Raw genomic sequence first — 24,255 nt, 5'->3', positions numbered from 1 at the left:
GGTGATTAGCAGCACATTATAATTCCTATTTGTTTGATTGAATAAGTGTAAGTTCCCCACCCTTCTAAATAATTACAAGGATCCGAATTTGCTTTTATTCCTCACAAATGACTACAGGAACTACCTGCACCCCTTTCATTTGTTTATTTCTAACTTCCTAATACTTCAATGAAGGATCATTACCTCTCTGAAACATGGGTCTCTATACTGGAAGTCTTCATTACATTTATAACCACTGAATATGTCTCCACCTACGCAAAGGATCCCACTACGCTACAAAATAGAGAGAAAGTTTTCCAAAAAGCCACCCAAAACAAATTCCTTTGTAAATGCTACATCTAATTCGCATATAAATTAAAAAAAAAGAAATTACAATGTTTTTAAAACAGATTACTGCAGAAAATATTTCATAATTTTTCCTTTTTAAAAGAGAAAAAAGATAGGGAAATATTTGCACAGACATCAAGCTCTACAAAGAGGAAGACAGCTAAAATATTATAACCCCAGCATGCGTCACAGTGAGAACAGCCTTTCAGTCTCAGTTCATTTTGCTCGTCTATAGAAAGCAACAAAGTTAGAAAGTAACAGAACCTTACATCAACATTGCTGCTTCCATTCCTGTGGCTACACCAAAGGGAGAGGGCTGTTGAACAAGTTACTTACCTTCGGTAACGATATATCTGTAAGAAACAGTAGTTAGTATTAGATTCCTTACCTTAGAATATCCCCAGGCGTCAGTCTGGATCCGGAAACTTTTGCGTAGCAGTACCCCTGCGCGTCGGTAGGCGTCGTCTGCAGGCGTCCCCTGCGGCTCCGCGTCTGTCGTCGGCGTCGTCGTGATGACGTCGCTGGAGTATATAGACGCCGCCTCCGCGCGCTGACGTCATTTCTTTGTACACAGCTTTTCCGCGCCAGAACACGCAGAGCCATGTAAGAACCAACACTGGTGCCATGCGAAACTAGGGCCCTGAAGGGGATGACCTTAACCCTATGTATCAGTTCGCAGAACGGGGAGGATGGGTGGGGCAGTAAGGAATCTAATACTAATGAATATGCTACTTACCAGTATGCATCTGTTCTTGGCATGTAGGGCTGCTAACATTCATATCTTAGCATTAGATCGCCGCCTAGTGTTGGGTCCGGATGATCGCACATTGTTGTCCTGGAAGAGTCTTCGAAGTATCCTGAGATAGGTGGCTCCTCCCCTGGACTACAGTGCGCATGGGCATCGGCTCCATCCCCAGATTGTTTTTCGCCATTGTGGCAGAAGATGGAGTGAAAAGTGTAAAGGATGTCCATGCTAATGATTGAATACAATAGTATATCTGCAGCTGCGACAGGCACCGGGGAGGAGGGTGGGCGATATGAATGTTAGCAGCCCTACATGCCAAGAACAGATGCATACTGGTAAGTAGCATATTCAGTTCGAGGCATGTGGGCTGCTAAATTCATATCTTAGCATAGAATACATAGCAGTCCCTCCATCAGCGGCGGTTGCCCGTGCCAGCTGCAGAAACCTGAAAAAGTGTCTTGAGAACAGCCTGTCCTACAGCAGCTTGCTGCTTGGAATGCACATCAACACAGTAGTGTTTTGTAAAGGTATGTGGTGTAACCCACGTGGCTGCTCTGCAAATATCCTCTAAAGGAATGTTCCCTAGGAAAGCCATGGATGCCCCCAATTTGCGTGTGGAGTGCGCCCTTGGGGGTATCGTTAAAGTGCGCTTGGCCTTTTGATAACATATTTGGATGCACTTAACAATCCACCTGGCTATTCCTGCTTTGGAAATAGGGTTGCCTTTGTGTTGTGGTGAGAAGGCAACAAAAAGTTGTTTTGTTTTCCTAAAGTGTTGTGTTCTGTCAATGTAGTACATCAACGCCCTCCGTACGTCTAACGTATGGAGCATTCTTTCCGCCACCGTTTGTGGGTTTTGGAAGAATGCCGGTAAGTCAATAGTTTGGTTGAGATGAAACTGTGACACCACCTTCGGAAGGAATTTGGGGTTAGTACGTAGCACTACCCTATTTGGATGCATCTGAATGAATGGCTCTTGGATTGTGAGCGCTTGCAGCTCACTAACACGCCTCAGTGACGTAATAGCAATTAGGAAAGCCACTTTCCACGTTAGGAACTGGAGTTCACACGAGTGCAGTGGTTCAAATGGTGGTCCCATCAGCCTGGTGAGGACCACATTGAGGTTCCACACCGGAGCTGGCGGTGTTCTTGGGGGAATGACTCGTTTCAGACCTTCAAGGAAAGCTTTAATGGCAGGCACCCTGAAGACAGAGAGATGCTGCCTATTCTGAAGATATGCTGCGATGGCGGATAGATGTATCCGAATAGAAGTGAACGCTAGATTGCACTTGTACAGATGTAGCAGATAACAAATGATGTTAGGGATAGATGCATCTAGCGGGTTGATGTCATTGGCTGTACAGTAAATGACAAAACGCTTCCATTTTGCAGCATAGCATGCTCTGGTAGTTGGCTTCCTTGCCTCCTTGATGATGTTCATGCATTCTGGAGGTAGGTTAAGGTATCCGAACTCTAGGACTTCAGGAGCCAGATCGCCAGGTTGAGCTGTTGCGGATCTGGATGCGTAGGTGACCTGACTACACCGACCTCGCTAACGCTAGCAGCGCTTTTTGCCTGCTTTACCTTTTAAATTTCCCGTTTTGTATTTACGTTCATTTGTGTTCATTTACCTTGTTTTTATCAGCAGCGACCCCCTGGCCTTATTCTTGCACTATAAAACCCCCCTGGGGACCATCTTCACTGCCTTTGGCGGGTCCGGAATCACGGGGTACCGAGGACGAATTTGAGCGCCATTTTGGATCGGGCTGGGGCACTCTCGCGCATTCTCGCGAGATTTCGCCCTTCTGAGCCTACTTGAGGCAGCGAGAGACGGCGGGTCAGCCTGGAGTAGGTGACCTGACTACACCGACCTCGCTAACGCTAGCAGCGCTTTTTGCCTGCTTTACCTTTTAAATTTCCCGTTTTGTATTTACGTTCATTTGTGTTCATTTACCTTGTTTTTATCAGCAGCGACCCCCTGGCCTTATTCTTGCACTATAAAACCCCCCTGGGGACCATCTTCACTGCCTTTGGCGGGTCCGGGATCACGGGGTACCGAGGACGAATTTGAGCGCCATTTTGGATCGGGCTGGGGCACTCTCGTGCATTCTCGCGAGATTTCGCCCTTCTGAGCCTACTTGAGCCTTCTGTTGGTCGCGCAGCGGTGACGCGCAGCGGTGCGCCTTCGGCGCGCCTGAGTCCAGCCAGAGTCCTGCCCGTCTGCGCTCGTCCGCGCTAGTCAGGGCCTGGCAGGGCTCTTTACTACTTCAGAATGTTATCTTCTTTAGATATACGGGCGTTGCGCCAAGGGGTAAGTGGATGTCGCCACGGTACTTTGGATCCTCTTAGTGGTCCTTATCAGTGCCCTACTTGTTCCTTTAGCCTTCCGGCACCACAATCCATCCTGCGTTTTCAACCTAAACCCCCTAGAGCTCGCATCACTGGTCCTACACGGGGCCCTGACATCAGTTCGCCTCTTAAAATATTTCTTTTAAATGTAAGGTCATTGGCTTGCCACTCGCAAGAAATTTTTTCACTGATTAATGATGAAAATCCTGATATTTTCTTTTTTACTGAAACGTGGCTTCATGATAATTCAATGGCTGTGATTAACTTAGCCCTCCCAGTTGGCTATACCTTGCACTCATCCATCGTAATGGTAGAGGTGGTGGCATTGCAGTCACATTAAAAACTTGCTATTCGTGTGCCTGGTCTCCCACCACTATAGCTGGTTGTGAGAGTGCGCACTTTAACATCACTGTAAGCCCCCATTTCACCTTCGCGGGACTTTTAATCTATAGGCCCCCAGGTCCTGACGGATCTTTTCGTTTCAGCCTTCCGGATGTGGTCTCTTCTTTAGTTTTGAAAACCAACAACTTTACGGTTGTTGGTGATCTGAACCTCCATATGGAAGCCCCACTTTCCAGCTCAGTCCAAAGCCTGCTCTCTGATCTTGAGGCATTTCATTTAGTCCAACTGGTTGAATTCCCGACTCACATCGGTGGACACCTGTTGGATCCTTTTCTGACAAACATCTCCTCTAATATTGAAGTGCTCCAGCCCAAGCCTATGGCCTGGACTGATCACCATCTGATCGAAACGCATATTGCTATTGACATCCCTTTAGCCAATAATAACTTGCCTAAGACTCAAGCGTCCTTGGAGAAACTTGAACTTAGAGCACTTTCACCATCTGTTGCTGCAGCACCATCCTCAACCTCCTGAGGAAGTCTCCCGTGGCTATGACGACTTTTGCAAGTGGCTTGCGCAATCTTTGGATACCCTCATACCAGCTAGGTGGAGCAATGTTAAATCTGGCTCCCCCAGTCCCTGGTATGATGAATCCCTTAGGGCACTGAAAGCATCTTGTAAAAAAGCAGAACGCGCCTGGCGCAGAAATTATGATACTGATCTTAAAGCAACCTATAGATCTTGCATCAGGATGTATCATAAGGCTATATGTTCAGCCAGGGCTGCTTTTTACTCTCAAGAAATAAAAAACAGCACTAACCCTATCAAGACCATTTTTAGGGTGTGTAAGGATCTCACCAACAAAAGAACTGCCTCCACGTTCACTGCCTCTATGACGCACTGCGAAGATCTGGCCTCGTTTTTCGTTGAAAAAGTGGAGGCCATATACAGGTCGTTTGCTACACCTTTTGTCAGTGAAATTAATAGTGCCTTTCCGGTCTCTAAATCCCTACTAGCCATTCCAGGTCCTACCCAAGAGGAGTTCCTAAAGCTGACGGTTAAAGTTAAATCAGGTTCTCCGGAGGACCCGATGAGACCCATGCAATTTCGTGACTTCGCAGATTGCTGTTATCCTGCGATGCAGAGCTTAATAGATCTTTCCTTTAGAACTGGTAGTGTTACCACTGCTTGGAAGCAGGCCACTATCATACCAATCCTAAAAAAAACGTCTCTTGACCCTTCCAAATCAGAGCATTACCGACCTATTTCCCTCCTTCCTTGGATGGCTAAAATAGCTGAGGCTCACGCCAATAGGATCTTATCCCTCCACCTGCAAGAAGCTAACATACTGGACAACTCCCAGAATGGGTTTCGAGCCGGTCACAGTACCGAGACCGCTCTTCTGGCGGTGGTGGAACACATCAGGAATATACTTGACCAAGGTCAGACGGCGGCACTGATCCTATTGGATCTTAGTGCCGCGTTCGACACGGTCTCCCACCATATCCTTTTACACCGCCTTGTGGAGGCAGGAGTTGGAGAACAGGCGCTTGAATGGTTTCGATCATTTCTTACTGGTCGAACCTTCAAAGTTTCTACTCCTCCCTACATCTCTGCCCCACGTCCCATTCTGCAGGGAGTTCCACAGGGTTCGGCCCTCAGCCCCACCCTTTTTAACTTGTATGTTGCACCGCTGGCGCAGGTAGCTGCCAGTTTTGGTCTTACAATAGTGTCATACGCTGATGACACACAATTGGCGGTGTCACTCAATGGCGATTCCAACATGAACGCCCCCACCTTTCAGGCAGCCCTCAAAGCTGTCGCCGGTTGGATGGCGAACAATCGCTTACAACTCAATGCCACCAAGACGGAGGTTATTCTCTTCGGTAGAGACAGTGAGCTCTGGGGAGATCAATGGTGGCCTTCGGAATTGGGCCCTGTTCCTACTCCTGTTACCGAAGTCAGAAATCTGGGCGTATGGCTTGACGATCAATTGTCTTTTATTCCCCACATCAAACGTGTTGCGGGAACTTGTTTTGGCGCCCTACAAAGCCTACGGCCTATTTTTAAATTTTTTGACGCGGACACCAGGCAGATCATAGTCCAAGCTCTGGTGTTGACCAGATTGGACTACGCCAGTTCCCTGTTTCTGGGTGTTAATCAAGCTGAGCTTGCCCGTCTTCAGCGGGTACAAAATTCGGCGGCTAGGATGCTGGTCGGCCTCCCCAAATTTGTTTCAGCTCGCAGCACTATCCGTGACCTACACTGGCTCCCAGTAGGCCAAAGAATTAAGTTCAAGGCTTTGTGCCTTACTTTTAAAATTCTCAATCTGGCCTCCCCCCCCATTCTCACCCAGACCATCATCCACTATGTCCCTGCAAGAGCTCTTCGGTCTGCAGGGTCTAATCTGGCCATTGTTCCTCGTTTTAAAAAGTCCAGAATGGGTGGACGCTCTTTCTCGGTGATGGCGGCTACTCTATGGAATTCTTTGCCTGCTGCACTTCGTTCCATCCACGATTTGTTTCAGTTCAGGAAACAATTAAAAACTCATTTCTTTTCCGCTGTATAGCTCTGTGTCTTTGAGCATCATTGTTGTGTTGTGTCTCTATCTCCAAAAGCGCCGGGACGCCTCTTGGCTGCGGCATCTGCGCGCTATATAAAATTTAATAACATAACATAACATGCTGAATTTCTCCATGGTTCTGCGTCAAAAGTCTGGGCGTGAGGCGCAGTCTTTGATGCGGCACCACTGAGAGTTCGAGGAACGTGGTGTACCATGCTTGGCGCGCCCACGTTGGAGCAACCAGGATGAGAGTCATCGCGTGCTGCCTTAGCTTTCTTGCCACCAGCGGTATCAGAGGGGCTGGCGGAAAAGCGTACGCAAATTTGCCTGACCAGTTCATCCATATCGCATTCCCCTGCGACTGTGGGTGAGGGAACCTGGCGGCAAAGTGTTGGCATTTTGCGTTTTCCTTTGTTGCAAACAGGTCTATCTCCGGATGACCCCACTGCTGGAAGTACGGGTGGAGTACAGATGGGTGTAACTCCCACTCGTGCATTTGATGGCTGTGTCTGCTGAGCAGATCCGCCATCAGATTGTTCTTGCCCGGGAGGTGTTCTGCCATGAGGAAGATGTTCCTCTGAATGGCCCAACGCCACATGCCCTGAGCCAGATGAGACAGCTGTGGCGAGTGGGTGCCCCCCTGCTTTTGAATGTAGTACATCGCGGTCATGTTGTCCGTCCGGACTAACACTACCTTGTTGCAAAGATGTACAATGAAGGACTTGAGTGCCATGAAGATTGCCATCAGTTCCAGATAGTTGATGTGCATCTTCTGTTGCTGCGTCGTCCATAGTCCCTGCACAGTGTAATTGAGCAGATGAGCTCCCCATCCCTGGAGAGATGCGTCCGTTGTCAGGGTAATCTGTGGCACTGGCTCCTGGAACAGTCGGCCCTTGCAAAGGTTGTGTGGAGTCCACCAATGCAGAGAGTCGTATGCCCGACTGGTAACCAACACTAGGTCTGTTAATTGTCCCTGAGCCTGTGTCCACTGATTTGCTAAGCACTCCTGGAGCGGGCGCATATGTAGCCGTGCGTGAGGGACTATGAAGATGCAGGAGGCCATCATGCCTATCAACTGCATGAACACTCTTGCTGGAAGTGAGTGTTGTGGTCTGAATTTCTGGATTAGAGACTGCATGCTGTCTATCCTGACTTGGTTTGGTTGAGCCACGGCCGTCAGGGTATTGATCGTCGCGCCTAGAAACTGCCGGACATGTGCCGGCTGAAGGTGCGACTTTGGGTAGTTCAACGAGAAACCTAGATCGTGAAGGAGGTGAATGGTAGTCGACATGTCCGCGGCGCACTGTTGTTCTGACTTGGCTTGAACGAGCCAGTCGTCCAGGTAGGGGTAGACATGGATGCCGTGCCTCCTGAGGTGCGCCGCTACTGTCGCCAGACACTTGGTAAACACTCTTGGGGCTGTGGTGACTCCGAAGGGAAGGACTTTGAACTGATAATGTGTGCCTTGGATAGTGAACCTGAGGTATTTTCTGTGGGACGGGTGTAGTGGTATGTGGAAATAAGCATCCTTGAGGTCTAAGGTTGCTAAGAAGTCCCCCTGGTTTAACAAGGGAAGAATCTGTTGCAGTGTGAGCATATGGAAATGTTCTGACAGTATATACAGGTTGAGGGGACGTAGATCCAGAATGGGTCTGAGAGATCCGTCCTTCTTTGGAATAAGGAAGTACAGGGAATACACCCCTGTGCCTTCCTCCTCCACTGGCACGAGCTCGATTGCGCCTTTTTGCAGCATCACCACTACCTCCTGCTGCAATAAGTGCAAGTGCTCTGCGGACATAGGCCGTTGCCTTGGTGGAATGTTGGGTGGAGTGGATCTGAACTCTAGACAATAACCGTACTGTACAAGTTGTAGCACCCACCTGTCTGTGGTGATGTTTCTCCAGACGGGCAGGAACTGCTGCAGTCTCCCCCCGACAGGTGTTAAGTGGTCGGGGGGCAGTGACAGAGAGTCACTGTTTGCTTGGGGCAGAGGAGCGGGAGTTGTTGTTCCCTCTGCCGCGTCCTCTGGTGCTGTTTCCTCGGTAACCCCCCTTGTTCTGTTTGGGGTACGAGGATTGTGCCCCGCCTCTTGAGAATTGTGACTGTTGACCCATCTGTCCTCTGGTGACTCCACGTGCACCTGAGCGACGAAAATTATTGCCCCGAAACTGTTGTGACTGCAGTGCCCCCATAGACTTAGCAGTTTCGGTGTCTTTTTTAATCTTTTCAAGGGTGGTGTCAACATCTGGACCAAACAGTCTATCAGGATTGACGGGCTGATTAAGTATGGTTGTTTGTATGTCAGGTTTAAACCCCGATATGCGGAGCCACGCCTGTCGCCTCAGCATGACGCTAGTGTTAATGGCCCTAGCTGCTGTGTCTGCGGCATCAAGTGCACACTTTATGGCCGCGTTGGAGATCAGTTTTCCCTCTTCTATAAGCAGTTTGGTGCCCTCTTGAAACTGCGAAGGCAGGTGTTCTAAAACTCGCTCTAGGGTGTCGTAATGCGCCCTATCATAACGTGCCAAGAGTGCCTGTGTATTTGCAATACGCCAAAAGTTGGCAGCCTGTGCAGCTACTCTTTTGCCCCCTGCCTCTAGCACTTTGGACTCCTTATCCGGGGGAGGAGCTTCACCCGTTGTTTGGGAGTTGGCCCTTTTGCGGGCATTTGCGACCACCAGGGAGTCCAGCGGCAACTGTCCCCGAATGTATGCAGGGTCTGCAGGTGCTGGTCTGTACTTTTTTTCAATACGTGGATTGACCACTCTCGCCCTGGTAGGTTCTTTAAAGATGTCCGCAGCATGTTTGAGGACCCCCTTGAGCATAGGCAGTGTCTTTACAGTCCTTTCAGAGACTGAAAAAGTGTCAAATAGAAAGTCTTCTTCCACTGGGTCAGCATGCATGTCCACATCATGATTAGCAGCTGCCCTTTCAAGGAGTGCATGAAAACCTGCTGAATCTTCAGTTGGGGATGCACGTGCACTGAAAGGCTGTGGGTCAGGCTGTGGGTCTTGCCCCACATCCTGGGTGCCTTGGTCACTAATGTCATCATATGAATCCGGCTGTGCATCTGGTTCATTGATGGGGAAAGTGTACTAGTCATCTTCATTATATCCCTCCCCCTCAGATTGTTCCGGGGAAGGAGTTGGGCTCCTTCTTGGAGGAGGCTGGATGGGTTCCATGAGGCCTGAAGCGTCCTGAGGAAGCCTTTTCTTCTTGAGGGGGATGACATAGGAGTCCACTGGCTGTGAAGTGATCCTCCTCTTGTAAAGGGTCAATTTGCCCGTGTCTGCGTCGATAAAACGCTCCGAATCCTCTTCTGAGTCGAGTACCCGACTTGAAAGTGCCCCTGCCGTTGAAGAATCCGACTTTTTTGGCGTCGATTTCGTTGAAAAGGCCTTCGGCGCCTCTTTTGGCGGCAGAAGGAAGAGAAGCTTACCCGCAGGCTTCACCGGAATGTCCATCGGCTTCTGTGGCGATGGCATCGGAGCCGACGTAGCCAAGGCCTTATCCCTGATCCTCTGCAGTGAAGAGGCGATGGGGGACGTGTCACTTGCAGTGGCCTTTGGCGCCGACGAGGAGGCCTTGACCTTGCCCTCGGATCCGACGTCCTGGTGTCCCTTCTGAGTCTTTGACGATGATGCCGCAGCCGCCGACCCAGAGTCCTTGGACCAATGCGCAGATGTACCAGCCTTCGATCCGTGTGACTTTGTCTGCTCCGTCTCCACCACGCGTCCGACTAACGGAGTCCCAGTCGGAACCGGAGCCGTGTCGCTGGCTTTTGCGGGCTTTGACGGCGCCGCAGCGGTTGACCCGTGCCGACCACCCTTTTTAGAGGATCCCTCCTCCGGCGTCGATTTTGACACTGCGGAATCGACAGATTTCTTCGGCTTCTGTGGACCGGAGGTCGACGGAGTCGATGAAACAGCGGCTTTGGTCGTTTTCTGTGGTACGGCCGCCATCTTAGGTGTGCTCGAATCCATAAGTTTCGGTTTCGATTTCGGGTCGGCCATTTTAGGTGTAGTCGATACCGTAGGTTTCGGTTTCGATACGGCCTGCCCAGCAAGTTTGTCCGTGGCCGGGCCGGAAGGCGGGGCCGTGGCTTGCGGTACGGGGTCTAGGGTAAGGCCGACAGGCGATCCCGTGACCCGATCTTGATCTTCGTAACCTTCGGGGCATAGCTCGTCCCCTGAGCTATCTGCCGCGGCCCCATAAACCTCTTCGACGTCCCCTACCTTGTCGACGTATTCAAGGCCTTGCGTCTTCCGGATCTGCCTCGACCTCCGTCTCGGGCGGGGAGATTTGAAGATGATGGCCCTGGTCCTCTTCTTCTTGGTCGCCAAAGATGTTTTCTGCATCCGGGGCCGCTTGTCTGGCCTCAAGGCGCACCGCGCGCCGAAGCTTGAGTGTCTTCTTGGACCTGAATCTTGCGCAGGCCATGCAGTTGTCTTCGTTATGGTCTGGTGAAAGGCATTTGTTACAGACCGGGTGGACGTCTATATGTGGGTATTTGGACCCACAGAGCGGGCAGTACTTAAACGGACTCCGCTCCATGCTGGAAAGTTGCGGTCGTGTCGCGATGAGAAGGCCTCGATGTCCGAATAGTGAAAATACACCGCTGATTCCGACTCCAAGAGACGGAAGAACTCGAGACCGTGCGCAAACAATACCGACGCTATGAAAACAAGGCCTTTTGGCCTTAAAAAGTTAGTTTTTCTCGGTTCCGACAGAGAGACGTCGAGACCGCATCCGAACCCAATGGCGGAAAAAAACAATCTGGGGATGGAGCCGATGCCCATGCGCACTGTAGTCCAGGGGAGGAGCCACCTATCTCAGGATACTTCGAAGTCTCTTCCAGGACAACAATGTGCGATCATCCGGACCCAACACTAGGCGGCGATCTAATGCTAAGATATGAATTTAGCAGCCCACATGCCTCGAACCTACTGTTTCTTACAGATATATCGTTACCGAAGGTAAGTAACTTGTTCATCTGAAAGAAACAGGTTAGTATTAGATTCCTTACCTTAGAATAGATACCCCAGCAATACCAACCCCGGTGGTGGGTCTGCGAACCAATACAGCTTACACCAGAAAGTCCTGGAGGACAGAACGGCCAAAGAAGCCATCCCTCCGGACTTGACTGTCCAGGCAGTAGTGCCTTGCAAACATGTGCAGCGAGGCCCACGTAGCCGCCTGACAAATGTCCTGCAAGGGGACTCCCCGGCCCAGGGCAGTAGTAGCCGCCGTGGCCCGAGTGGAATGGGCCCTCAGCCCAACAGGAGGCTCCTTCCGAGCCAAAGAGTAGCACGCTTTGATGCACAGGACGACCCACCGAGAGATGGTCCGTTTATGCACCGCCCGTCCCTTCTTCGCACCCACGTAGCCAACAAACAGTTGGTCATCCACCCGGAACTGGCGAGTGCGATCCATATAAAATGAAAGCGCACGTTTTGGGTCCAGACGATGGAGCCGCTCTTCATCCTTTGAAGGATGCGGAGGCGGGAAGAAGGAGGGTAAGGTGATGGACTGCCCGATGTGAAAAGCAGAGACTACTTTGGGCAGGAAAGAAGGTCTAGTTCTCAGAACCACCTTGTCTGGATGAATGGACATGAAAGGAGGTTTGACAGAAAGAGCCTGGAGTGCACTCACTCTCCTGGCAGAGGTGATGGCAACCAGGAAGGCCGTCTTTAAAGTCAGGAGACGGAGAGGACAGGAATGAAGTGGCTCAAAGGGAGCGCACATCAAGAAGGTCAGAACCAGGTTCAAGCCCCACTGAGGCATCACAAATGGAACAGGTGGATACATGTGCGTGATGCCCTTCAAGAATCTCGTTACAATAGGGGACTTGAACAAAGAAGGTTGATCAGGCAGCCTTAGAAAGGCCGAAAGGGCAGAAAGGTAGCCCTTGACAGTGCCCAGAGCAGAGCCCTGCTGGGCAAGAGAGAGAAGAAAGAGGAGACTCTCGGAGAGAGGGGCAGAAAGAGGGTCCACAGCCTTTGCTGTGCACCATGCCACAAATCTGCTCCACCGGCAGGCGTATACCGACTTTGTGGAGGGACGCCTGGCTGCCAGAATCACATCACAAACTTCAGGAGGCAAGTCAAATGGCCTCAACTGTCGCCGCTCAATCTCCACGCATGGAGGTGGAGACTGGACAGGTTCGGGTGGAGGACCGTCCCCTGCTGCTGCGACAGAAGGTCCTCCCGAAGGGGCAGGCGGATCGAGGGACCGACTGACATGCTGAGTAGCTCGGGATACCAGTACCTTCGAGCCCAGTCCGGAGCCACAAGGATAACTTGGGCCCGGTCGCGCCTGATCTTCTTCAGCACTCTGGGCAGAAGTGGTATAGGAGGAAAGGCGTACAATAGACCGCAACTCCACTCGCGCCGAAAGGCGTCGCCGTGCGAGTGCCGTCTTGGAAACTCCAACGCGCAGAACTGATGACATTGCGCGTTCTCTTCTGTGGCGAATAGATCTAACCAAGGCTCTCCCCATTGCAGAAAGAGGCCTTTCGCCACGTCCGAGTTCAGACGCCATTCGTGATCCACCGAGCACAGACGGCTGAGTTTGTCCGCCCTGGCGTTCAGAGAACCTGCCAGGTGTTGAACCATCAGAGTCACGCTCTGACGTTCCAGCCATTGCCAGAGACGCAGAGCCTCCTGGCAAAGGGTCCACGACCCCACTCCGCCCTGCTTGTTGCAGTACCACATGGCGGTGGTGTTGTCCGTGAACACCTGCACTACACTCCCGTTGACAAAGGGGAGGAATGCCTTCAGTGCTAGACGGATCGCCCGCAGCTCCAACATGTTTATATGGAGCCGGGACTCCGCCAGGGACCAGATGCCTCTGATCTCCGCCTCTCCCAAATTTCCTCCCCAGCCCTGGAGGGACGCGTCCGTCACAACCACGTGCTCCGGATGGGGAAGGGAGAGGGATCTGCCTCTGACCCAATCGCGGTCCGTAAGCCACCACTGCAGTTGTCTCGCAGTGCCCTCCGAGATCAAGACATGGTCGGACAAGTTGCCCTGATGCTGGGCCCACTGAAACTTCAGGTCCCACTGCAGAGCCCGCATCCGCCACCGGGCGTGATGCACCAGAAGGATGCAGGAAGCCATCAGCCCCAGCAGCCGCAGCGTCAACCTGACCGAAACCCGGGATAACGGCTGAAAGATAGGAATCAAAGCCTGTATATCCCGGACCCGCTGTTCCGGAGGATAAACCCGAAACTGCGCCGAGTCGAGAACCGCTCCGATGAAAAGGAGCTTTTGAGAGGGACACAGGTGTGATTTCGGCACATTGATGGAAAACCCCAGCTCGTGCAGGAGGTCTGCCGTCATCTGAAGGTGGTGGACGACTGTCTGGGGCGAGCCCGCCTTCAACAACCAGTCGTCCAGGTAGGGGGAAGACTGAAACCCCCAACCGGCGCAGATGGGCTGCGACCACCGCCATCACCTTTGTGAACACCCGTGGAGCGCTGGTAAGGCCGAATGGGAGCACGATAAACTGAAAGTGCTCGTGGCCTACCGTGAACCGCAGGTAGCGCCGGTGGGCCGGCAGGACGGGGATGTGAAAATACGCATCCTGCAAGTCCAACGCTAGCATCCAGTCTTGCGGGTCTAGAGCAGCCAAGACCTGAGCCAAAGTCAACATCTTGAACTTCTCCTCCCGGAGGAAGCCGTTGACGTTCCGTAGATCCAAGATAGGACGTAGGCCCCCTTTGTCCTTCTTGGGTACCAGAAAGTAGTGGGAATAGCAACCACACCCTACTTCTGGCCCAGGAACGCGCTCGATGGCCCCCTTGGCCAAGAGGGCCGTAACTTCCTCCTGCAGAAGAGTCAAGTGGTCCCCCGACACACGGTGGTTCTGAGGTGGCATGGCTGGAGGAGTGGTCTCGAAGGGGAGGGAGTAGCCCCTTCGGACGAGCTGCAGCCCCCACCTGTCCGATGTGATTGCGCGCCAGCGGGAGTGGTGATGGCGAACCCTGCCACCCACTGGCGACACATGGGCCTGAAAGCACGGACTAGGAGGATTTGGAGGCCGATGCTGCGGGGGGAGGTGTGGTCTGACCTCGCCGTTGTCCCCGACCGCCTCCACGGCGGACTCCACAGCCGCCACCGCGTTGAGAAATGTGTTGCGGCGCGTGGCTGGCAGCACGTGTGGGACCGCCCCTTCCTTGGCCACGAAAGGAGCGAAACGAACCCGTTTGCTGGCGCTGGGTCGAGAGACCCAAGGACTTGGCCGTGACCCTTGAGTCCTTGAAGCGCTCCAGTGCGTGGTCCGCTTTGTCGCCAAACAGGCGACTGCCATCGAACGGCATGTCCATCAAGGCATTCTGGACATCTGCCGAAAAGTTGGCGGACCTCAGCCAGGCGTGGCGACGAATCGCCACCGTCGTGGACATCGCTCTGCCCAGCGAGTCGGTCGTATCAAGACAACACCTGATGGAGTATTTTGCTGCGTCTCGGCCTTCAATCATAGCCTTGCCGAGCTTTGCCCGTACCTCCTGCGGGCATTCTGGCAGCAGGTCCGCGACCGTATCTCACAGAGAGTGGGAGTAGCGGCCCAAGAAGCATGCGGTGTTGCAAGACCGCAGTCCCAAACTCAGGGACGAGAAGACCTTTTTTCCATACTGGTCGTACCTCTTGGATTCCCGGTCGGGCGGGGCCGACGGGAATGCGGTCTGGGAAGTCGAGGCCTGGATAACCAGACTCTCAGGGGTGGGATGGGTGGACAGGAACTTGGGGTCATCCGGACACGGACGGTGTCGTCTGGCCACGTTCCTATCAACAGGCGAACCTGAAGCGGGCCTGGACCACGTGCCCAAAAGAACGTCAGACAAGGCTTCGTTGAACGGCAGCAGTGGCTCCTGTGGGCATGACTGCGGTTTGAAGACCTCAGTGAGGATGTTAGGCCTCACGGCCGCGACGGGGAGCTCAAGGTGTAAGGCCTTGGCCGCCCTCATCAACACCACTGAATAAGCAGCCCCCTCCTCCGAAGCCACGGTAGGAGGCGAGACAAAGTCAGGGTTAGGAGAGTCGTCCAGACCACTGGCGTCACCCAAATCACCTGTCCAGTCCACATTGTACGGACACTCGCGTGACAGAGGGTCCTCAGACCCCTCTCAACCCTCTCCGTAATCTACATCTTCACCATATTCGGAATCAACAATGTAGACCGGCTCCCCGGGGTCCACAGGCCCCATCGGCGTCGGACTCGGCGTCGGGCAACGCCGGTCCGACTCCGCGTCCGGAGTCGGAGAGGGTATGGGGGCGGCGCCACCCGGAGCCGGCGCCGGTGCGCGGGGGCGGCATCGGGGGCAACCCCGATGGAATCGGCGCCGGAGAGGCCGGTAGACCAGCCGGCGTCGACCCTGAGGGTCCCTGCGGCGCCGGGGCCAGAGCACCCGACGGCGTCGAGGCAGGAGCACCCGAACCGCTAGGGCCCCCGGACGGGAGCACAGGGCCCGAAGGCGCCGTAGGCCCCGTCCGAGGAGACAGTGCCCTCATGGCCATGATGAACTCCTCTATCTCCCCGGGCGTCGCGCCTTGCCCAGGAACCGTAGGGTATGGAGCAGGCCGCGCCGGCGACTCACGCGGAGCCGCGGGGGTGGGGCCACCCGAACCCCCGGCCGCATCGCGCGAGCGTCGGGGGGAGTCGGGGGTACGATGACGACGCCCCGACTTCTTGTGTTTCCTACCTGAGGAACCAGAGGAATGGCGACGACTTCCGGAGCGCTCGTGGCGGCTCCTCGACCGCTCCCTCGACCTACGGCCGGACCGGGACCGCTCTGGACGCGGGGCCGACACCCGCAGCTCGAGTAGCTTGCGGGACCGCTCCCGCCTAGCTTTACTCGTCAGGGCCCGGCAGTCGACACAGTCGTCCACGGCGTGGTCGGGGCCCAGGCACCGGAGGCAGAGTCGGTGATGATCCGTGACCGACATCGTGCGGTCACAGCTGTCACAGTTCTTAAAACCGGGCATCCTACCGGCACCGTAAGAAGAATCAAGGATTCACAAAACTTTGGTCAAAAGACCGGAGTACTGCACTTCTCGGATCTGCGCTAACTGGCGCGGAAAAAAGAAGAACTGACAGCGCGCGGAGGCGGCGTCTATATACTCCAGCGACGTCATCACGGCGCACGACGCCGACGACGGACGTGGAGCCGCAGGGGACGTCTGCAGACGACGCCTACCGACGCGCAGGGGTACTGCTACGCAAAAGTTTCCGGATCCAGACTGACGCCTGGGGATATTCTAAGGTAAGGAATCTAATACTAACCTGTTTCTTTCAGATTATGACCTTCATTGAGATACTCATGATAAAGAACTACTGTTACAGTCAATTACATGTTCCTTCTACATTATGGGATCTCCATTAATATTCATTAACACTCAAAATAAAGCAAGTTCATCTGTTCCTAAATCCATCATGAAAGCCAATAGAGAGGAAATGAGGAAAACCTACCAATATCCCAATATAATACATATATTTTCAGAAGTCTGAATAAACTTTGAGTCAGCCTCATAGCTCAGAACAAGGAAGAGTTGTGCAAACAACTAATGGACATATATTCCATTCCATTTTTTCTCGTACTATAGGTCTTAAAATGCTATTTGATTATGAAATCTCAGTCTTGGTACTTATGTTTTGAAATGTACCCCAAATTAGGCCTGGGTAGTTACCTAAACCTTCACCTATATTCACCCTACCATTGTACTACATAACGGTTTTGGGGATGACCTTTTACCTAGTTATGGTGCTGCATAAATGTTGAGCAGAGGAGAAAGACTTCCACGCTGACACGAGACGCTGAGGTTCCTGCACGCAGACACTCCAGCCCGCAGTGGTCTGACATCCCTCACGAGGTGTCCATCTCGAGACCAACAGGGGTACATCTGGTTAGGGTATGCATCGTAGGAGTATGTATTATTATGGTCATGTATTTATATGCTTGCATATATTCATTGTTTTAGCAGTGTAATAGAATTCTACCATATATTTACTCTGTTGGTGCTTGTGCCAATATACATCTGTTTCTGTCATATGGCAGCACACGTATTTTACGCTAGAATGGCCTTGGTTCAACAAATACTAATTGTTTATTCTGTGCATCTTACTGAGACAAAATGAGCACGAGTGACTGAGCAAAAAGTACTGTACTGTTTCCACAATCCCTGAGGTGTTAGGGTTGTCATGTTCGATAGTTGCCATTGCCAGAAACTATTCTCTCCTTGGTAAGAGGAGTTCATAGTGGCACTGAGCTAGCTGGTATACAGGTGAACATATCCAGTGGGGGTGTCTGGAATCAGTCTGGACACCAGTCCCACAGTTTATGTTGTCTAAATGCGCAGATCCTATATAGATAATAGTGAAATGTGATGACATGCTTCTGAAAACAAACAGTGATGTTACAAAGTATAAAGGAACCCAAACCTCCAAGGTTGTTGCATGTAGTGCTGTAGATTCACATGCTCTGCATACTTCTGCCATCTAGTGTTGAGTCCAGAAGTGTGCAAGTTGTTTTTCATCTAAGAAGACTTTTGAATCACGAGACAAAGCGGCTCCTCCTCTTGGTGATAATGCACATGGACATCGACTCCATTGTTAGATTGTTTTCCCGCAGGCGGGTAAGAATGGTGTGAGAATAATTATCAGTAAAGAGATGTCCATGCAAATGTGGGAAGGAACTCCAATGGCTACAGGTGTCCAGGGAGGAGGTTGGGCGCATTTGAATCTATATCACTAGATGCCACAAACAGATGCTTACATGATAAGTAACATATTCCGTTCAAGGCATGTGTTGCTGTAGATACACATGCTCTGTATAAACTGTAAAGCAGTCCCTCTGCAAAAGCGGTGGCTAGCCTGTGGGTGTTGCAGTTGTTTGAAAGATGAAACGTAGCACTGCCTGCCATACATTGGCAGATGGAAGCTGGAAAGATAGATAGAAGGATGGCCGCTTGAGAACTAAAATACAATGAACTTGGGCGCATGAGCCGCAATTGAAAACCACTCGGTGTTTCAGCCTCGAGTAATCACACACTGCCGCTGGCAGTAGGATTCACAGTGTTTACAGCAATTGTTTGAAAACCGAAAAACAAAACGAATGCTCAAGTGTCTGCTGGCAAAGAGAAACTTTTAATAGTGCAGCACCTGTTGAAGAACGCATTATCTTCGCGTTACGACTTATAGCGGAGCTAACAGCATTTTCGGTCCCTTCCTATGAACAACAAAACCTGCTGCGTTTAAAATCTCCTAGCTTTATCTATATCAACAGGAGCTACAAGGCTCCTGGTCGGTTACGTGAGTAAATTGGGCTCAACTTTGAAGAGATTCCTAGACGTATAAACAGAATCTAGTCACAGTCCTGAAGAGAATCCCTTGAAATAAATTGGGTTTCGAAACGTGTTGGCATATATTACCAGCAGGGGATTAGTTTGTATAAAATTAAGTATAGCAACTGAGGGAAATAATGTTTTCAAAATGTACATCCTCACATGCATGAAATGTGAATATCCCCGTTGGTTGGTAACCTGAGTTTGTTCCAAGTAAGCAGTCTTTGATGGAAATGTGGGTTACCTGACAGTTTTCCTTGTCTGACTGGTAACAGTTTCAATTGATTGTGATGAACTTTGTTTTGATGTTTTCACTTTTTGTTTTGACAAAGTGCAATTGTGAATTGTAATCCATATTTGTCTTGTGAATTTAGAAATTGATTGTGTTGTAATTTGCTTCTATATTTTTCAGTTCAGCTTTGATTTTGTGACATTATGAAGTGTAGTCCATATCTGTCTTGTGAACTCCTAAATCAAATAATAATTTTCAAAAAAGAATAATTAAATGATGTAGACCCTCTTATTTGCGATTTAGGTCTTAATCTGCTAAAATAGCTAGTAGCCCAAAAAATGGTCAGCTAGACACTTAACTTATTTGTAATTTATCAGCCCACTCTAGCTGTGTGATATAGGGCCCTCCCCTTGATATAATGAATATACATTGGGTTGTTGGCATGCTAAAACATCCACACAATAACGTTTGGTGAAAGCGTATGGTGTTAGACCATGTAGCTGCCCTACAAATACCAGCTATTGGGATATCACCCACGAAAGCCATGGAAGCCCCTATTTTACGAGTAGAATGTGCACTGGGGATGTAGGCAAAATCCTTTTTGCTTTGGCATGACAGGTCTGAATGCATTTAATAATCCATCTAGAAATGCCTCTTTAGTTCTGTCAATATAATACAATGGAGCTCTTTTAACATCTAGGGTGTGAAGGGCTATTTCTGTAACTGAATCAGTCTACAGAAAGAAAATGGGTAACTCAACTGACTGATTAAGGAGGAAAGATTAAACAACTTTTGGAAGAAATTGTGGGTTGATTCTAAAGACCCTCCTATCCCTGTATAGCTGGAAGAAAGGTTCTTCCGAGGTTAATGCCTGAAGCTCACTGACATCCTAAGTAAAGGTAATGGTGACCAAAAAAACTATTCTCCAAGACAAAAATTGTAGGGAAAAGTTATGCAATGGTTCAAATAGTGGACCCACAAGTCTGTTAAGTACAATACTGAAATTCCATGCAGAAGTAGGTGGAACTCTAGCTGGAATTCCTCTTTTAAGGCCTTCCATGAAATATGCCTTAATAACTGGTACCTTTAACAATAAACCTGTTTTGCAGATAAGCAGCAACCACAGCTAAATGTAGACGTATGGAAGTGTAAGCGAGGCAAGAGGTCTACAAACGAAGAAGACAGCAAGAAATGTTTTGCACAGTGGCTTCAAATGGACTAATTTGTTTACTGCGACAGTAAAAAACACATTGTTTACACTTCGCTGCATTGCATGCTCTAGTTGTAGGTCTATGAGGTTCTTTAAGAATGGTCATATATTCAGGGGAAAAATTAAGGTAACCAAATTCTATGACATCATGAGCGAAATCGCAAGGCTGCCCTCCTCTGGATTTGGGTGCCTGCTTTCTCCATGGTTCTGCGTGAGAAGTTTCAGGTTGTGGGGAAGCTTCTCGTGGGGAGTTCGAGCAGTGTAGTGAACAATGGTTGTGGAGTTCAACCGGGAGCAACTAAGATGGGGGTGAGAGACGCTTGCTTCAGTTGCGTGAGGCGAATATCCCTAACCAGTTTATCCATAGAGCTTTGCCCTTGTATAGTGGGTGTAGAAACCTGGAGGTGAAGCCTGAGTATTTTAAATTGTCTGCAGTTGTGAACAGGTCTATCTGTAGAAACCCCCCACTTGTGAAAGAATGGGAGAAAGACTAGTGGGTGTAGTTGTCACTCGTGGACTTCCTGCTGCATCCTGCTGAGGAGGTCCGCAAAGTGGTTGTACATCATTGGGCGGTGTTTCCCCAGCAGATGGATGTTGTAACGTATTGCCCAACGCTAAATTGTATGAGACAGACATGATAACTATAGAAAGTATCCTTCCACTGTTTTTGTAAATAGTACATGGTTGTCATGTTGTCCGTCCGGACCATGACAACCTTGCCTGCTAGGTGAGTTAGAAATTCTTTCAATGCTAGGTGAACAGCTTGTAGCTCTAGGTAGCTGATGAGGAGACCCTAGTGACTGGTATTTCAGAGACCCTGAACGGTGATATCCTGAAGGTGATCACCCCATCCTGTAAGAGATGCAACCACTGTGAGAACGAACTGGGGAACAGGTTGAGAAATGACAGCCCCTTTGAGGTTTTGTGTGTTCCACCGCTGCAGAGAGAAATGAGTGAGGCTGTCTATCAGCACTAGATCTTGTAACTGACCCTGTGATTGAGACCACTGACCAAGACGGGCATCATTGGCAAGTACTAAATCTACTTCAGCCTATCTTGAAAATCACATTCTTTCATTTAGTTATGTTATGTTACTGTAGCTCATGGAGCGCACTTCCACCAAATGGTCTCTTGGCGCTGGTTAATAGTTATTGCAGAGGCACCACAAGTAATTTACTGAAACTGTCACTTGTGCAGATTAGGCACTACTTATAGCTGATCTGGCTAATATATGAAGCAGGCTTTATAACAAGTCAGAAATGTTTATTCGGGGATTTGTCTCTGCAGCATTAGTAAGTTTATGCTGTCCATAATTACCTAGACGTATTGCCGATCAAACTGGGAGAGGACCCCAGGAACACAAAGGGATTTTGGGGACAGTTAGTTTTCAGCCCTGGAGGAGAATTATGACCTTTTGCTATTTGTGACTGTTAATTTCATACGGTAAAGGAACTGCTAAAAAGCTGGGAATGAACCAGTGAGAGAAATCTGTAGGTATGGTTCAGGGCCCGCTGTAACAAACCCTGCTGGATTACTAGTAATAAGAACACATTTATACACAAACAGTGAAGTTTCTTTCATCAGCTGTACATTAAACAGGTTCCATAGCATATAGTTTACTCTCTGCTTATGTAGTATGTTTATCAACAATACATACATTTAATTAAAGAAAATCTAACGCACAAAAGCAGCTCACAAAAAAACTTAAATATACATAAATGTTATATTTGCCAGCCCAAAAGAATTAGGTTTAAACTTACTGAATCATTTGAAATCCCGCTTCTGGTTTATGGGCCTCACCGCCAATCTTAGTACCGCAGTCAAGACATCGTGAAACTTGCATTGGTAGACCACACTGTCATAGAGATAACAGCAGGTTAAAACACCAAGTGCGCAGGCTTGTCTCAAATGAGTTCAAGCTGAGTGAGGACAGAGATCTACTTTTACATTAAAAGGCTACTATGAAACAGCACTAAAAGGTACAAAAACATAGAAATGGACAGCAAAGAAACACATAACATATGTTAGGTTATGATTTTCGGTACACAAATCTGCAACTACAACCTACGAATGTTGTAGGGTGTGGGTGATGTTTTACTGACACAGAGTCAGATTGTGTAGTGATGTTTCACTATTATGCTGAACAGTAAACTCAACTTCAAAAGCAAGGACGTCAGTGGATGGACCAGAGCATTACTGAATGTATCAGAGGGAAGGTGTGCATAGAAGTATCCTAGAAATATGAGAACAATAGTCACCAGAATGATAACTTAATCCTACTCCTCTAATCAGATCTCTGTCTTGTAAATCTCCTACTCGTACAGGTTCAGAAGAGAAGGAAAATTGCATCAGTTACATTTCAGGCAAAACTGTTCTCAAGAACTTCCAGGCCACACCAAGAAAATGAATTCAAAGAATTATGGAGTAAAAAAACAGGAGAAAGCAAGCCCACATAGATTGTTACTCCATGGCGATGATAGACATAGTTCTATTTGATTTCACAGAAAAACAATTTAATGGACTATCATTACTGACAGACCATTCCAACTCAACTGTTTAGTTCAATTTTCTGAACGAATGTCCTTCACCATTTCATTGAATGTCTTCTTGTTTGAAATTGGCTTTTGCATGCTTATTTTTGTTAAGGTGTAAATGCTGTTTCACATGTTACTTTCAGAAACAGTATTGCTGGAGGTATTTATTTCAGTGTTTTAGGGAAAATTATTTCATATTTATATCTTTTAAGTTGTCAAACAATTGCTGTTGATGCTTTTGTTTTACGGAGTCCTCACCACCTCGAAACACCATCCATTCCTACCCTCAAAAAAACTAAATACCATTAATCTTTGGCCTTAAAATCCTGCACCGCACATAAACTACACCTATCTCTGAACCCTAAATCCCTTTCTACCCCAAAACTCAACCCATCCCAGAAACCTAAAAATGTCTCACTACACCTACACTATACCCATCCCTGAACTGTTACGACCATAAACTTCACCCGTCCCTGACCCTTAAACTTAAAAGCCCTTTCTATGCCTACACTCCACTCACTCTTCAACCAGTCCCTGACCCTTAAACTTAAAAGCCCTTTCTATGCCTACACTCCACTCGCTCTTCAACCAGAAAACCCCTCAATACACCTAAGCCCCACCCATCCCTGACACACTTAGAATCCTTCACCACACCCAAATGCCACTTATCCCTGAACCCTAAAAAAAAATCATCGCCCCAAAACACTACCCACCTATGACCCCAAAAAATCCCTTACCACCCTTGAACTCTACTCATCCTTGAAACCTAAAAAAACCCTTTCTACATCTAACCTCAACCCATCCCTGAATCCTTAAAACCATTCATCACCCTAAACGTCACCCAATCCTGAACCCTAAAAACTCTTCACTATCCCGAACCTCTACCCATAACGGAACCTTAGAAATCCTTACCAGCCCTAAACTTAGCCCATCAATGAACCATAAAACTCCTCAAAAACCCTACACTCTACCTGTCCCTGAGACCTAAAAAATAACTCATATCTCTAACCTTGACCTATCCATGAAACTTAGAAACCCCTCATCACCCCTTAACTTCACCCATTCCTGATATCTAAAAAAAACCCTCACCACTTCTAATCTCCACTCATCCCTGAAACCTAAAATCCCCTTTCTATGTCTGAGCTCCACCCACTGCTGACTCCTAAAACGCTCTCATCACCCCGAAACCTTACCCGTATCATAAACCTAATACCTCTGTATAGTCTGTAAATCCCTCCAAGTTTAATGTAGTTTGGGATTTTTGTTTTAATCTATCTTTCTTCTAAAATACTTCCTTCAATTTATTTATATTCCCGTAAAACTTAATTTCCTTAAAAATGTTTTTCCATGATTTGGTATCCTCCAAAGTAGTTTCTTAGTTTTCATTTTTCTGTTAATTTCACAGACATCAGATAAATATATGTCAAAAACTACCACTGATGCAGCTTTATCCGTGCAATAAGATGTGAACAACTTACCCAGAGATTTATAAACAATGAAAATATATAATTGTGGGACACAATGTAGTGACTCTAGCATCTTGAACTCGCTTGCTACATAGTGTGTTCTCCTGCAAATATACAGCAGTCGTAGATTTCAAGGAGTGCTAACGGAC

General features: G+C 49.2%; 1 protein-coding gene across 2 annotated transcripts in view; it reads right to left on the bottom strand.

The window, feature by feature from the left end:
- The window catches only part of RNF213 (ring finger protein 213), a 2,973,532-nt gene that overhangs the window by 443,142 nt on the left and 2,506,135 nt on the right, over positions 1 to 24,255 (bottom strand). For both annotated transcript variants that reach the window (XM_078654076.1, XM_078654077.1), the window contains exon 53: positions 21,867 to 21,961. In XM_078654076.1, coding sequence (XP_078510202.1) covers positions 21,867 to 21,961 — 95 coding nt within the window. The remainder of the gene's footprint in view (positions 1 to 21,866; positions 21,962 to 24,255) is intronic.

Source organism: Lissotriton helveticus, chromosome 7 (assembly GCF_964261635.1).
Source record: "Lissotriton helveticus chromosome 7, aLisHel1.1, whole genome shotgun sequence".
Lineage (NCBI taxonomy): Eukaryota > Metazoa > Chordata > Amphibia > Caudata > Salamandridae > Lissotriton > Lissotriton helveticus.
The sequence above is the reverse complement of the archived record's forward strand: the minus strand, read 5'-3'. Positions and strand labels throughout refer to the sequence as shown.